Genomic DNA, 15,708 nt, shown 5'->3' on the forward strand with positions numbered 1-15,708 from the left:
TTTGACTAATGCAAGCCAGTCCCTCAGACACTCAGGTTTGATTTGTTTTTCAGATGCAAAGATACCACAAGCATTTCTTTCCACTGCAAGGTTTTGGTTTGGAAACTCTGTCCATCAATGTATTCAGTGCAGTGATTTTAAGTTAATCTGGTCGTGTCCTGAACATTTAACAACTGAGCCACCATACCAGAGCTGCATACTTGTAAGCACTGCAGATTATTATGGTGTTGGGGAACTGTCCATCATATCCCCTGGTCTCAGCGTGCAGAGAGGTAACTGAACACCCAACCCTCAGAATTTACCCTGTGCACAAACATCCCAAAGATCCGCTAACCTGTGGAGTGGTGAGGACTTCTTGTTCCTGGGGTGCTCCAACCTTGCCAATCAGAAAGATTCCACTGTTAGCAGAAGCAGCCACACTTCAGAGCCTCAAGCATTGCAATTCAAACCTTATGTGGAAATGCATTTCAACCAGACCACAAAACGCACCAGGGTCACCCACCCACCACCATGAACTGCACAGAGAACTGTCTGCTCTACAGGTGGGTTTTGTTCGGCCTGTCAGCGCAGCAGGAATATGAAGAGAAGCAGGGTAGGAGAGGTTTTCTCACTGCCTCCCAATTTCACACTTAGTGTAAGTTTAGATTTTAATTCACAGAAAAAAAAGAACAAGAGATACATCTAAGCAACTTGTTTCTAAATTGGTTTCTCCATTGTGCTTCACTCTGAAATCCACTTCCTTCTCATGGGAACAGACTGTGGTAGAGACTTGCCTTCACCACCCGTCTTGACCAACCTGCACATCTCTGACTCCAGGTAAGAATTCAGGAAAGAAGTTTCTTTACACAAAAATGAAGAGCATTCTTAACGACAACTTGACAAAAAAAGGCTTCCTGACTTGAGCTCTTGAAGAAAAGGACCAGAGAGGCCCAGATGCAATGCTAAGACATCAAAAACTCATGCATTTTAGTGCATCGCCACAAAGACACCACTGCAGCATAAGAGAGCAGATGCAGGCCCAGGAGGGCATCTCTTTACCACTGTGTTATATAAACTACCTTAAACCTACCCCATTTCTGCCACAACCACACCTTCACTTTGCTAAGCCATACACCCCTAGTGTCAGCGGAGCATTCCAACAGGACAGACGAGGCACGCATCCTCTCAAGCCACCTACACTAGCAAATCCAAACTATCAACACTACCCCTGTCAGCCCTGTGTGTTCAGTCTCTCTGTTCAACACCGGCCTCCCAGGCCACAGCAGATCCCTAACTCACAGTGACAACAAAAGATTTCAGACAGTTCCTGCACTTATGTCCTGGTTTCAGCTGGGACAGGGTTAGTTTTTCTTTTTAGCAGCTAGAATAACTCTGCGTTTCTGATTAAGTATGGGAGTTGTTACAAGAATATTGATAACACACTGATGTTTATAGTTGGTGCTGAGACATCAAGGACTTCTCAGCTTCCCGTATTTCGCCAGTGTGCAGGAGCACAACAGGATGGGTGGGAAGCACGGGTGGCACAAAGGGCCCACAATCCCTCTTATGATTTGAACTTAGGTTTAGGACTCAATGTCAAATTGGCTAATGGAATATTCCATATCGTGCAACTTCATGCTCAGTACATAGATCAGAGTTGACTGGGAAGTTTGGGATTTATCTCTCTTCTGGAGGGCTCTCTTGGACTTTCCGAGTTCTATCTCTCTCTGGCTCTCTTTTCAGGCCTCTCATTCATCCAGGATTGCAGTATGAGGCTTATCTGTTTCAGGATCACTTGCCGGCATGGCCATTTGTCATCGTGTGGTGAGCAATAACACTCTACATCACTTGTTTGTATACATTATTATCATTGTTTACATATATATTCATATATTATTAATCATTATTACTTTTAATTCTATATTATTATTAAATTGTTCTTACATCACCCACAAGTCTCCTCCCCTTTTCCCCTTTAATTCTCTTCCCCATTCCCTGGGGGTGAGGGAGGGTGAGCAAGTGGCTGCATGGCATTTAGTTGCCAGCTGGGTTAAACCACAACTTGCTTCTACAACAACTTGCAAGTTGTATGCCAATTCCTAAACGCCTCCAGCACTCCCAAGGAAAGGAGACTCTTACCATGCGTCTGTACTTGTTGACGTTCTGCTGCAGGGTAGACAGGAGAAAGTTGAAGATCTTCTCCATGTTCTGGGTGAGGGTTTGCTGGATATCTCGTCGTCGCTGGGTAGGCAGTGTTTGAAAAGTCACCACATCCTCTGCCAAACGTAGGAGGATGAACATCACCAGCTCCGTCTGAGTTTCCTGATGTCCCAAAATGAAATACAGTCCCATCAGCACAGTTCTAAAATCTTTAGAGCTCAGAGATGTAGAGAGAAAGCGAGCATGCATGAAGTCAAGTCTTGAGAAAACAAGACAGGCGGATGGTGCGCTCTCTGCTAAAATCATCTGCGAGAATAACTTAATCTTACAAAGACTTCTGAGTCCATTGTCAGCCTGTCTCACCTGACCATGAGTGAATTAGGCTTTCCTCAGGATTATGGAAGACAAACCCATACTAGGAGCAAGCAGAAGAGAACAGATAGGTGCGTTTCATACCCCTTGCTTGGAGAGGGTATCCAGCTCCTTTAGCATGTCAGGCCAGTGCTGAGGCCATTCACGCTTGATCATCTCCACCACAATACGAGACAGAACATCCTTAATGTGACTTTCCTCCTCCAGAATACTTTGAGTTCCCTGTGACAGAAGAGGGGCAGAGTTACACGCAACAGCAAACATCAGACTTTTATAATTCTGACCTGGGAAGCACAGGGGTTGCAAATATTCTAAACCACACATAATAAAAACAACAAAACAAAACACAACATTGGGCAGCTCTTCATCCCAGCTACCTCAGATGACAGTCTTACCCTCACAAACAACCATAACTAGCAAACTCTGGGAACCAAGAGGATTTTCCTCAAAAGAAGGTCACTTGGTCATGAGAGCAAGCACAACAATAGAGAAAACATGACTAAGATAACAACTTTAGTATTCTGACAGAGGACAAGAACATCCATATTTACTGCGTTTCCTCCTTACATAAGATATGGGGTTTTTTTTAATGTTATAAAAGCCTCAGCTTCCTGCCATGTTAGATGATGTGGGTATTGACCTGACTACAAGACAGAAAAGCACTGGAACAACCAGGGATGCACAGCAAGAAAGTAGTGAAACACAGAACTGAACTCAGGTCCTCTGTGCTAATCAACTGAAGTCTTTCTTCCTTTCAGTCCCATTTTCTATCTCTAAGTCAGAGAATCATGTTTCAGAGAACAGTCTGGGGTAGAAGGTACTTACACTGGATATAAGGCCCATGACATTGTTCTTTAGATATACTTTTTCTAGGCGAGGCATATTGTTCCAGCGGAACCTGTTCAAAAGAGGTTTTTTTTTTTAAAAAAAAGAACACCAAGTGAAAACATTTATAAAGATCCCTGACTTAATTCTCAATGAACCATCGCTTCCTTACCTAAACTAAAGAGAGACACTACAGCTCATTGACTCTGCCAGTCTCCAATCCCTTAATGACAAGGCTGAGTTAAACCTGCCGCTGGCAAATGGGCGTGCACCACTGAGGTCAACAGACGCGACGCGAGAAGCAGCAGCAAAAGCACAAAGCATCAGGTCTGTAGAGGCGGCAGAGAGAGGAATCTCAGAGCTGAACTAATACAAAGCCTCTTTGTTAGCATGAGGCTAATGACAGAGAATGTTGCAAAGACCTACTGATAACCCTGTGTGCTTATTTACATCTTGCGATGTCAATGCGCCTTAGAGCTTGGTGAATTAACCTTCCCAACCTGCCTGAAAGCCGTCTTCTCCTCTCTTTCTTTTACGGAGGAGGAAAGAATCAGAGCCGGACAGCAACTGCCCTGTGCTGCAGAACAGACTCTCTGCATCCCGAAAGTGCCTCCCCGAAGCGGGAGGCACAGGAACGGGAGCAGAGCCCACGCGAACGGCTGCACGGCAGCCGGCTGGCACCCTTCCCCAGCGCAGGGGCGGCGGGACGAGCTGCCCTACTTGACCACATGCTCCAGGATCTGCAGGCCGAAGTGCCGGACGATGGCCGTCTGAGTCTTCTCCGCCAGCTTCAACCCGCAGGGCACGCAGATGGGACACTTCTCCTTGAACTCCTCGCAGAACTGGGAAAGGACCGGGGAGACGCACGCACAGTTACAACACAGGAGCGGGCACGGGGCGGCCGGCAACGGGGCGGGGGACGGGGCCGCCCCGACCCCTCGGGGAGCCCGCCGTGGGGGGGCGGAGGGGCGGACACACACCGCCCGACCCCCTCAGCGCCGCGCAGGCGCAGCCCCCGCTGCCTTCCTCCGCCTGCTCACGACTCCCGGCGCCTCGAGGGCTGCTCGAGGCCGGCCCCCGTCCGCCCTCTCGCCCACCGGGCCCGGGCGGGCCCCGGCAACGGGGCAGCCGCGTGGCCAGAGCCCAGCGCCTCCCCTCGCCTCCCTCCCTCCCTCCCCGGTCAGGTACCTTGAGCGCCTCGAGGCGGTAGCGCTGCGTGGAGGCCGGGTCCATGATCACCGTCACCGCCTTCACCAGCTGCTCGCAGAGGCTGCTCACCTGCTCGGCGGACATGGCTGCTGCAGCGGCGGCCGGCCCACGGCGGCGGCCACCGAGGGGCGAGAGGAGTAGGTGGCCGCCACGCGGCGCACGCGCGGCACCACAGCGGCTCTGCGCATGTGCCGTGGAGGGGGAGGAGCTGGCGGGAAAAGCGCTTGCGCCGCGTACCGCCGTGGCGAATTCCCCCCCTCCCGCCCCAGGAACTACAGCTCCCGGTGTGCCTCGCGCGGGAAGTGCGGCTCCCGGGAAGCGGCGGGGCGGGGAGTCCCCGCCCCGTTCCACCCCGCCGGGTCGGCGGGCGGGCAGTTAGTCAGTTAATCTGCTGAGAGGTGGCGGCTGTGGGATGTCGCGAGGGCGGGAGCGCGTGGTGGCCCTGGTAGACATGGACTGCTTCTTCATGCAGGTGGAGCAGCGCCTCGACCCGCGGCTGCGCGGCCGCCCCTGCGCCGTGGTGCAGTACACCGAGTGGCAGGGCGGCGGGTAGGTGGCTCCGGCCCCTCGCAGCCCTCCTCCCCGCGGAGCCGTGCCGGGTCGCGCCCGCCCCCGCCCTGCACCGCCCTCCGTGTCTTGCAGGATCATCGCGGTGAGCTACGAGGCGCGCGCCTTCGGCGTGTCCCGCGGGATGTGGGCGACGGAGGCGCGCGCGCTCTGCCCGGAGCTGGCGCTGGCGCGCGTGCCGCAGGCGCGGGGCAAGGCCGACCTCACCCGGTAAGCGGGGCCGGGGGCCGGGCCGAAGGCGGCGGCGGCGGCCTGAGGCGGGGCGGTGCCGTGCCTGAGGCCGTGCCCGCCGCCCGGCAGGTACCGGGAGGCCAGCGCGGAGGTGATGCAGGTGCTGTCGCGCTTCGCCGCCATCGAGCGGGCCAGCATCGACGAGGCGTACCTAGACCTGACGGGCAGCGCGCGGGAGCGGCTGCGAGCCCTGCGGGAGCGGCCGCTGGCGGCCGCGCTGTTGCCCACCACCTTCGTGCAGGGGCTGCCCGGCGACCCCGGCCCCCAGCCCGGCGAGAAGGGTACGCACGCACCGATCCCGCTCCCGCCCCGGCGGCCGGCGCTTTGCGTACCGCGGCGGGGCGGCGCTAACGGCTTTGCCCTGAGGCCGCTCGACGCAGCGAGAGAGGAACCCGGTGTTGCCACCCCCCCCTCCCGCTCGGTCAGTAACACTCCCTGTACCTACAGAGGTAGAGGCCAGGCTGCTTCATCTCCCCTGAAGCAAGAGCATGGTAAATGGGATCTGTTTTCCCCAGTGGATGGCTTTTAAGGTGCCTGCTTCTCGTCCCTGCTGTTGGCGCGCAGTTGCAGAGGCGTACGGCTGTTGGCTGGGCTTGGCCGATGCTCCTGGTCCCTTCGCTGGGCTCAGCAGCAAACGTCCACGTTGGTCCCCTTTCTGTCCCTTTTCTAGAGGAGCTGCGGCAACGTGGCTTGCACGAGTGGCTGGCGTCGCTGTCTTTCGATAACCCTGATTGTCCTGACCTGCAGCTGACCATGGGTGCAGTAATTGTGGAAGAAATTAGGGTAGCTGTAGAAGCAGCTACTGGATTCAGGTGCTCAGCTGGGATTTCGCACAACAAAGTACGTGTGTAATACATCAGCCTGATTTCTTCTGAATAGCAGAGTCAGAATGTGCCGTAGATGCTAAGCTTGCACTCTTCCAAGTCTCCTGTAGAAGATGAGCTGAGGAGGGAATGCAGCCTTGTGTGAGCACGCCTTCAGGGAAATTACAGGACATCTGAGAAGGGGAGAAGTCTTTTTTCTCCGACGCGCGGCCTATGCAGCCAGCACTTAATTTTACTCCCTGATGACTGGTGTACCCTAATGAGTTGGTTCACTGGGAAGAAAAGGGTTTTAAGTCCTCCAGGAGAGTTTTCTTCAGGAAAAAATGAGAGTTTAAAGCAGGAAACCTCCACCAACAGTGGCTGTAGCCAGGGAATGGTTTTTACTGACACAAATTCCCCGCGACTTGGAGGAGGAACATAGGTTTGGGGCACTGCGGTGAGTTGAGTTGCTTTTCCTCTTTCTGGTCAATCAGTCACCCTTGCTGGCCACGCTTTGGGTGATGCTTAGCCAGCTGCTGAGAGCAGCTGCAGGAGCATTTCATGCATGACAGCAACTGCAGAAACAAACAGACTTTGATGCTGCAGCTACAGAGGGTTTCCTGCTGGGTGAAATGCAGAGTGGTTTACTGAGAGCACCTAGCACTCATTTCATTCCTTGCAAGAGGGCTTATTTGTACAGTTATAATGTTAAAAATGCAGGCTCTGAGTAAAAAAAAAGGAAAAGGATCAAGACTGAATGCATGCTTTGGAAGTTAAGGAAGATAAATTTCATCATGGACTGCTGCAGAAACAGCTGGAACTATTACCAGCTGTACAAAGGTACTGGAGCTAGTTCTGCACTGGCTCACCTTGAAACTTGAGCAGACTGTGAGGCAGAAATGAGCTAGCTGAGGAAGATCACTGGTGTAGAAATTTCCTGTGGAAGGGATGTTCAATTTGCCTTTTTGCTCTCTTTAATCAAGAATAACAGAGAACATCCCTGCTATCCCAGGGATAGCTGAAGAACTGTATATCTATACCAGCAAGAACAATGCAGAGATTACCAGAGCCTACATGTGGCTGTGCAGAACACGCTACAGTGCTTCCACAGCAGCTCACCTCTGTAGGTACAAACCTTTTCTGCAAACAAGTGCTAGGTGCTCTCAGTAAACCACCGTGCGTTTCACCCAGCAGGAAACCCTCTGTAGCTGCAGCATCAAAGTCCATTTGTTTCTGCAGCTGCTCTCAGCAGCTGGCTGAGCATGACCCAAGCACAGGCAGCAAAGGTAAAGACTGATTGACCAGAAAGAGGAAAAGCTTCCCCTCCACTCTAGTCTATCACAGGATCAAGAATAAACAGAGCAGCCTGAAATACGTTTAGCTGGGTGTTTGATTTTTTTTTTTAAACAAGTCTAATAATATCCTCTTTCATTTCTTTACCACTCATCCTATAACGAAGCACAATTTCTTTCCTGCTTATTGAGCTATGATCTTCATTAACAGCCCGTTATACAAGCTTATATATGTTCTCACTCTTTTCTAAAGAAAGCAGACACCTTTCCTTTAACTTTTCATATCTAGTCATTTTCCAGATGTCCAATTATTGTTCTTTTTTCACTGGAGACTCCTCTAAGTTTACTCACACTGTTCATAAAGCAAAGTGCTGCAAGCTGAACCAATCACTGAGACTTCATGGGAAGAAATAAATTCACTTTTTTTTTTTCACCTTCTCTAATCTGCATATGCTGAAACAGGATTTGCCATTTCTACAAGAGCACTTGGTATTACTGACTCATCCTGCTGCTTGTCGAGGCTACTTCCTGACTTACTGTGACTTAGCCAAAAGCCTGCTGGTTGCTTTTTTCCTATAAACCACAAAAGCAGTCAGTGAGGATCATAAGCAGCGCTGTGGCAGATGGGCTAAAGAACATCCCTTCCAGGCTAGCAATTTTGTATTTTGCAGATTTCCTTTTGCAGCATTATGCTGCTGTGGACATCACAAAGAGAGGATTAAAATAGTGACATTGAGAAAAAGCAAGAAAAAAGATGAAGGAGTAAGACAGTGAGAGAAGTAGCCTGAGGAGGATTATGGGGATGCTCTGGAAGCTCTAGCATGATGGAAAACTAAGCCAACCAGAACAGGTGATATATCCAGATCCCCTAAGCTGCCTGGAGCAGGAATCCAGCTCTTTGTAGAGCTAGAAGTCTGAAAGCAGCAGTGTACCCTGCTGTGCGTGCCAGGTCCCAAGGTGGGTACTACCTGGGAGCAGGCAACAGTGAAACCTGCATGTTCTTCCTAGCAGCTATTCTGAAGGCAGCTCTTGGAGGCGATACAGCACAAGCCGTTAGGTAGAGTCACAATAAAGTCAGTGCAAAGTTTATAATAACAGGGTTTCCACCCTCTTTTGTGTTACAGACACTGGCAAAACTGGCTTGTGGGTTAAACAAGCCCAACCGCCAGACACTAGTATCTTCGCGATTTGTCCCGCAGCTCTTCAGCCAGCTGCCTGTCAGCAATATGTAAGTACTGGGGAGCTGCCTGCGTCCATGCAGCTTGAAGCTCGGGCTGAGCTGTTCTGTGGCAAGAGCATGTGTACCAAATGCTGGTGCTGTGCTTCCACAATCCAGGCTTTTATCAGGAAGGAAGCCCCATTTGTCTGCATTGTTGTGGTACTTGGCTCCTGTTGGTTTGTCACCACTGCTTGTGTGAGCAGAACTAAAGTGACTTGGGGGTAGGAGGCTGTTCCTGGCCACTTAAACAGAGAGCAATTTGATGCTAATTGATAGCAGCCAGCAAAGGCTTTGAATGCCACAGTAACTGCTCATCAATGCTTGTAAGAAATGGAGAGCAAATCCTGCCAGTAATCCCTCACAGCTGTGAGTGACAGTTCAGGAGGAGCATACTTGGGAGCTGCGGCCCTGCCAGTGAAGGGACCACGCTCAAAGAGCCCACTAGTATCCTGAAGGCAGCCTTTCCCTAGGTAGAGCTGTGCTCAGGATGACTGCGGGGGTGCATAGGTGTAAGCCAGGAGCAACTGTGGGCAAGGAGGCCATAGCTGTGCCCCAGTGTGTGTGACTTCACTGTGCTCCCAGAGAGCGGATGTGGTTTGGCTTTGAGCATCCACAATGCACAAATACTTCCCCTGGTGCAGGGAAAAGTTACCAGCACCGCTGCTCCAGAGGAACGGATCCCTGGTCCTGCTCTCCAGACCTACACTGCTGCTCTCTACCTTGAGTGTCTCACTAGGGATGGAGGGGGGTGTGGGGAAGGGTCCTATCTGTGTAGGAGGAAGCAGGGAGCACGTGAGGCATTCTTCAGAGCACGGTTTGGGATTATATTTTGAAGATGGAGCTGAAGGAGAAGCACTGGAACTGTTTGTCCCAAGGAGCAGTTCCCGCTTCAACTCCTATGTGTCCTTCTACTACGAGAAGAGCTGTTACGTACCAAGCATTCCCTTTCGTCCTGCTAGTTCCTGATTGCTTCTAGCTGTCCTTCTCTAGGGACAGCTGCCGTAAGAATACTTGGCAGAGTCTGCACTATGTTCACTTGTGTTTTCTCTTTTTCTTTCTCTGCTGTAGCCGTAACCTGGGAGGCAAGCTTGGCACTGCCATTACAGAGATCCTGGGAGTAGAGTACATTGGGCAGCTGACACAGTTCAGTGAGAGAGAGCTCCAGACTCATTTTGGAGACAAAACTGGGTAATGATAAACCACTCAACCATTCAGTCACAGGTTGTTCTGCTGTGATTAGGAAGGCTGGAAGGTAAAACTTCAGTGGTATCTTTGAGAAGCATTGGTCTGGCAGGCCCACAAACAGGCTTCCAGTCTTGCCTGCTCCCAGGCACCCTCCCAAGGATAATGTTTTGCCTGTCAGCTAGCTCCTCTGCCTTCCTCTGCAGTGTCTAAGGATGGGGCCAAGCTGTGGAAAGGCTCCCTGCAGGCTGGGAAGCAGGCAGGCTTGACAGTCTCATTACAGAGACAATTACAAGGCTGGACTGGAGCCTGAAACACCACTTCTGGGCCCAGAGCAGCGGTTGGGGTGCCCTGCAGACTGATGAACTGTTGCCACTTCAGGAGAAGAGGAGGAGGAGTTGTACTGACAGGCAGTTGTGGCCTGAAGGAAGCCTGCCTGTTCAGCTGTGGCTGCAGCTGGAGAGCTGGGGATTAGAGGCAGGGACACAGCTTGCACAGAGCTGAAAGCATGGCTCAGCAGAAGGCTGACTTGGTGCCCAGTGATGTCTGCCTTTCTGGCTGCCTTCACCTCATGCTTCCTCTGTGGCTTTCAGGTCCTGGCTCTACGACTTGTGCAGAGGAATTGAAGAGGAGCCTGTCAAAAACCGGTACCTGCCCCAGTCCATTGGCTGCAGCAAGAACTTCCCTGGGAGGGCAGCCCTGGCCACACAGAAGGAGGTAGGAGAAGCCTACATCTAGCACAAGGCTTGGCCTTTGTACTGGAGAGGATGAGAATACTAAAAGCTGAGAGTAGCTTGCAAAACTGCTGCTTTTCTGTGTCACAGTGCCCTGAAAGTCAGCCTAGGGGCTTAGTGGAAGGAGGAAGTTCGGGCCTCAAAAATTAGGAAAACCCTCATTTGACAGAAGTGCACTGATCAACTCCTGCACGAAGAGGTCCAATCTTCTTGTAATGTCCAGGAGCAAAACTGTGGGCCTGTGCCGTTCAAAAGGTATTCACGGTCTCAAGCTTCAAGGGCTTGGTTGCTAGAAAGAAGGTAATGAGCCCAAAGAAAGAGAGAGGGTGCACCTTACCTGTTAGCTAAGGAGAGGTTCCCACAGAGCTGTAGGGAGACACACAGGGAGATCCAGGACAGGGGACCCAGATTGCTTGGCAAAGTCTGGTAGTAACGCTGCAGGACTTGTATCTACAATGCCTTGCTTCCCGTGTTGAATCTTTACCTGGGCTGATTTCTCCTGGAGTACTCCAGATACTGGGCCTTGTGATAGTCTGTGTCCATTCCAGTCTGATCCCCCTCCAGCATTCCCCGGTATGCGAAGCGTTGCTCTGACCTCCCGGCAGTGCTGTGAGCAGAGGCCCAGCCTCTCTGTTACCACTGTTTTGTCCAGGTGCAACACTGGCTCCTGCAGCTGGCCTTGGAGCTGGAATCCAGACTGATCAAGGACAGGAGCCAGGTAAGGAGGGGAGGCACGGGGCCAGCGTTCTCCCTGCTAGCCTTCAGGAAGCCACGCAGCACGTTTGCACTGTGAGCTGTTTGCAGGAGGCTGAGGGTGGTGTGTGGTTGGGGAGGAAAGCTGCCTGCCCCCAGATTTGTGCCTGCGTGCTGAGGTGCCCTGAGCAAAGAGGTGTGCGTGAGCCCTGCCAGAAAGGATGGCTTTGACCCAGAACACTGCAGGGCTAAGGATGGTCCTTGTCCCGTGCTTTAGGATGCAGGGACCTGAAAGCCACCGTGCCCTCATCCTGGCACACTGCTGCTCCCTTGCAGCTTGCAAGCCCTTTGCTGATGCAGCTCTGCCTGTGCTGTGGGAGGAAGCGATATGCCCAAATCCTGCGGCAGACTGTAGGCTGGGGTGAAATTAATCTGCTCGCTTCATTGCTGAAGGGGGAGACAAGAAAAGGTGCACAGCTGCCTTTGAAGCGAAGCAAGGGATAACCACTTCCCTTCCTGTGTGGCACAGCTGTACAAGCACTTGCTGTCCTGTATCTCGTCCCGTGGAGATCAGGCCAGGCAGGACAGGCTGCCATCTGTCACACAGTGTCATCGAGAGGTGGTAGCTGATAGCCCGGGGTTCTTTCTGGGCAGCGACACCGTCTCCTCGGCCTTTCCTGCTCTTTCCTGCAGGTGTCGCTTGAAACTCAGCTGCCTCTTCTCTCTGCAGAACCACCGGGTGGCCAAGCAGCTGATGGTGGTCATCCGCATGCAGGGAGACACGCGGGTGTCTCGCCTTTGTGCTCTGTCCCGCTATGACGCCCAGAAGATGTGCAACGATGCCTTTGCCCTCATCCAAAACTGCAACGTGGCTGGGGCTCACCAGGCAGCCTGGTGAGTGTGGGAGGAAGTGGTTCACATCCCTGTCAGGGATGGTTCTGCTGCGGGAGTTGCAGGATGAGCCAGGGACCTGATGAAAAGGAAAGAGAGCGTTATGCCAACTAGTAGGAAAAGCGATTCCCAGCCCATGTGTAGTGGAGTGCAGTGACCTCTGTTAGTGGTAGGACAGCTGTGAGAGCCTGGCCTCTTCCTAACCCCACATCTAGCAAGACACTTCTGACATCTGTACTTAAGAGTTGATGGTTCTGGCAAGGGGCTGTCGAGCTGGAGTGTGGCAGTCCTTGCCCTGCTGAGCTGGAGAAGCTAGCTAGGCCTTGCTCTCCTCCCCTAAGGACAAAGGTGCTTTTTGGGAGGAGGCTGTTGGGGCAGGAAAGAAAACTAAGGTGCACAGCTCTATTCAACATTACTTCCTTCCTTCCTCCTGCTCTGCAGTGAAGGCTGAGGCATAGTTAAGGCAAGAAAGAAGGTCCTGTCTGTTGGGCTCCGACAAGGTTCTGCGCTCTTAAGGCCCTCTCACCTTGCCTGGGAGTCTCACAGCAGCTCCGGCCTGTGGTGGACTGAAAGTCCAGGCTGGCAGCTGGCTGCCCCTGCTCCAGTGCCCTTTCCTTTGGAAAATGCTGTTCTGGGAAGAGGCTTTCTGCTCTGCCCAATGCAGCCTGCTATGTCTCTAAGACCCTCATCTGGAGGTAGTAACACTAATGTTTTGTCAGAGGAAACAGCTCTCCCACCCTTTGCCAGATACCCAGACTCCAGTCCTCCTGTCCCCGGCCTGTGAACATTTTATGTTGCTTAAAGTCTTACCTCAAAAGACTTCTTGCTTCCCAGGCTGGTGTCTGAGCTGATGTTCTGTCCTTTGCAGGTCTCCACCACTCATATCGGTGCTTCTCTCAGCAAACAAGTTCTCAGAGCCCGCCACGCTCCTCTCTGCAGGCATTGCCACCTTCCTGACGAGTGATACTCAGCCTGATGGCACTGCCACTACCAGCCAAAACACCACGTCTTCTGGGAGGCCCAGGGTCAAGTTCTTTAGGAGCCCAAGCAAAGAGCTTAGGCAGAAGCCAGCTAATCCTATTGAGTCATTCTTCCAAAAGGCGGCAGAAAGGCAGCAGTCACAGACGGTGGCAGAAACCAGCCTGTCCGCTGCTAGCACTGCAGAGTCACCTGTGCCCAGCTCCTCAGAGCACCAAGAGAGAGATGGCGTTGGACTCGCCTCTGTGCAGTGTGACCTGGACTCCCCTGTGAAGCGGAGTCCCAGAGATGGGAGCCCTACTTCTCCTTTCAAGAGGCTTCACTGTGAGAAGTTGCTGTCTGATGGTACACAAACACCCTCAACTCCACCCAGCTCCAGGACCCTTCTAAAATTAGACAAAGCTGTGGAGGGAAACGAGCAGAATTTGCCACCCTCTCCTGAGCTCGCCCTGCTCCCTCCTACCTCACCAGGGGACCAGCAGCACTGTGAGAAGTGTGGCCAGCTTGTGCTGGTGTGGGAGTTCCCAGAGCACATGGACTACCACTTTGCTCTGGAGCTGCAAAGCTCCTTCCTGGAGCCTAGCGCTCCTGTGGCTCCAGCAGCAGTTCCCAGCTCAAAGGCTGCTGCTTCCAGGTCTCCTGCCAAGGCAAAGAACAAGCCCAAAACTCCAGCGGGATCTAGTGCAAAACGACCCAGAGAAGGTGTCACAAGAACTTTAGATTTTTTCTTTAAGCCATTACCTCCTTAACTCCCAGCTACACTGGGAGCTTTTAGATAATCAGTGTTTTTAAAGAACCAGTGTTTTTAAATACAGTTAAAAGTTTTTATATTGCCTGTCGCTTTTTAATGCAGAAAAGTCTAATAAATTATCTCTACCCCAAGTCTAAGAGGAACTGGAATTTGTGAATTGCTGGTGGCAGTTAGCCTGCCTCTGCCTGCTTGGTGCTACCAGAAGGTGCATCGTATTCTCACCTGTATCTCCTGCCATGGGTGCTTCCATAGCATCATTGCTTAGTAATTCTGTTCCTACAGTAAAAGCAGGCAATGGAAGCACAGTGCCTTATCTCAGGAACTCTCCAGCCAAGCCTAGCCTAGAACCCCTATTCACTCACTTCATATGAAGCCTTCACCTCATGGTGGTTCTCCTCTGGCTGCAGTTGCAGGCCTTGCCCTTACTGTATAACTTACATATGGTAGCTTAGCCCTGTAGTTCCTTCTCCCCTCTCTCCACCTGGAAGACACTGATTTTTATTCTCTCCCATCAGGGTTTTTGTTATAGACAGTTTGGCAACTCCCTCTGTGTAGCAGTCCATTGCGTGATGCTTATCACCAGCTGTAGAGTGCACAAGAAAGACTGCTCCTGTCAAATAAGATTTGGGGAAGCTGGAGCTGCACCAAGCAGAAAGCTTGATGCGCTTTTTGAAATCTCAACACAGTTCCTGATAATTGCTATTGACATATAAACAGTCTACTGCTAAAGTCCTCACAGAAGGGAGGGGAAACATGCCAGAATCACACAATCTTATCGCTCTCTACAGTTACCTGAAAGGAAGTTGTAGGGAGATGGGGATCAGTCTCTTCTCCCACATTATGAACGACAGGATGAGAGGGAATGGCCTCAAGTTGCGCCAGGGAAAATTTAGGTTAGATATCAGGAAAAATTTCTTTAGAGAGGGTTGTGGAACAGGCTGCCCAGGGAGGTGGTGGAGTCCCCATCCCTGGAGGTGTTTAAAAACCGTGTAGATTTGGTGTTGAGCAATATGGTTTAGGGACCCTGACAGTGCAGGGTGAATGGTTGGACTCGATCTTGAAGGTCTCTTCCAACCAGATGATTCTATGATTCTAACCCTCTGTGAAAGCTTTCCTCCATCGCAGAAAGAGCGTATAACCACATTTTTCCTCCTTCCCAGACGTGGTGACACTACATACAGCCTGATGACAGGTACCTGTTTTGATTGTGCTCTGCTGAATGACCTGTTCAGCTCTCTGGGCTGAACAGAGTGGCTCCCATCAGAGTGGCTGCCTGGCGCTCCACAAATGGCAACAGAGCCAACAAAGCAGAATATCGTGGAGGGGACAAGTGGGCACTGAGAGAGGGCGAGACTGGCTCCAGGGAAAGAGATGTGCTTGCCCTCAGCTGCCTGGCAGGGCTCAGCTCTGTGCTACACCACTGGCTGCCTGGAGCCCGCCAGCCTCTTCCAGAAGCACTGCTGCCAACACTTTGAACTCGGCTCTCAGGGCAGGGGGAAGGAAGGTGCCACGTCAAGGCAGCACTGGGTGGGGTTGGAAACACACTTTGCAGAGAGTTTCATCAGCTGCAGGCTTCCCCTCCCCAGAGCGCCTTTCAGGCAGCAGATAATGATGCAAAGTGCAGCCGTATTTGCATGTGGTGTTTCCCTGCTGCTCCAGCTGTTGAGCTGCTCCCCTTCCAGCAGACAGCTTGCTCTGGAAAGCTTCTACGTTACTGTCAGTGGGAGTCTCATTCTTGACAACAACACAGTTGTTGCGAGATTTCAGAAAGCACAAGATGCTCATTCTGGTGCATGCAGCCCTGCTGGTAATCAGCAGAGGA

General features: G+C 52.0%; 2 protein-coding genes across 6 annotated transcripts in view; one reads left to right on the forward strand and one right to left on the reverse strand.

Moving 5' to 3' along the window:
- XPO5 (exportin 5) overlaps positions 1-4,629 on the reverse strand; it is a 30,713-nt gene extending 26,084 nt beyond the window's left edge. For 2 of the 4 annotated variants that reach the window (XM_086631655.1, XM_086631654.1), the window contains exons 1-6: positions 4,525-4,629; positions 4,057-4,178; positions 3,337-3,409; positions 2,596-2,733; positions 2,119-2,301; positions 335-376 (exon numbers count right to left, since the gene is read on the reverse strand). In XM_086631655.1, the coding sequence (XP_086487781.1) occupies positions 335-376; positions 2,119-2,301; positions 2,596-2,733; positions 3,337-3,409; positions 4,057-4,178; positions 4,525-4,629 (663 nt within the window). The remainder of the gene's footprint in view (positions 1-334; positions 377-2,118; positions 2,302-2,595; positions 2,734-3,336; positions 3,410-4,056; positions 4,179-4,524) is intronic. The other 2 variants (XM_086631656.1, XM_086631657.1) reach the window with 1 other exon arrangement.
- A 328-nt stretch (positions 4,630-4,957) lies between these two features.
- Positions 4,958-13,993, forward strand: POLH (DNA polymerase eta). Of its 2 annotated transcripts, XM_086628222.1 has the most exons (11): positions 4,958-5,094; positions 5,188-5,322; positions 5,413-5,649; positions 5,975-5,979; positions 6,014-6,183; positions 8,563-8,666; positions 9,726-9,845; positions 10,433-10,556; positions 11,226-11,291; positions 11,997-12,160; positions 13,026-13,993. In XM_086628222.1, exons 1-11 carry the CDS (start codon positions 4,958-4,960, stop codon positions 13,882-13,884), a joined length of 2,121 nt encoding a protein of 706 aa, XP_086484348.1. In that variant the 3' UTR covers positions 13,885-13,993. The 2 variants fall into 2 exon arrangements, with proteins under 2 accessions (XP_086484348.1, XP_086484357.1); XM_086628231.1 differs by lacking the exon at positions 5,975-5,979 and having other exon boundaries at positions 5,413-5,624.
- The last annotated feature ends 1,715 nt before the right edge of the window (positions 13,994-15,708 follow it).

Source organism: Tauraco erythrolophus, chromosome 2 (genome assembly GCF_009769465.1).
Source record: "Tauraco erythrolophus isolate bTauEry1 chromosome 2, bTauEry1.pri, whole genome shotgun sequence".
NCBI lineage: Eukaryota > Metazoa > Chordata > Aves > Musophagiformes > Musophagidae > Tauraco > Tauraco erythrolophus.

Coding starts and splice junctions, on each gene's coding strand:
- POLH (XM_086628222.1), top strand. CDS start 4,958: ATGTCGCGAGGGCGGGAGCGCGTGGTGGCCCTGGTAGACATGGACTGC. Junction 5,095..5,187: donor ACCGAGTGGCAGGGCGGCGG/GTAGGTGGCTCC, acceptor CGTGTCTTGCAG/GATCATCGCGGTGAGCTACG. Junction 11,292..11,996: donor TGATCAAGGACAGGAGCCAG/GTAAGGAGGGGA, acceptor TTCTCTCTGCAG/AACCACCGGGTGGCCAAGCA.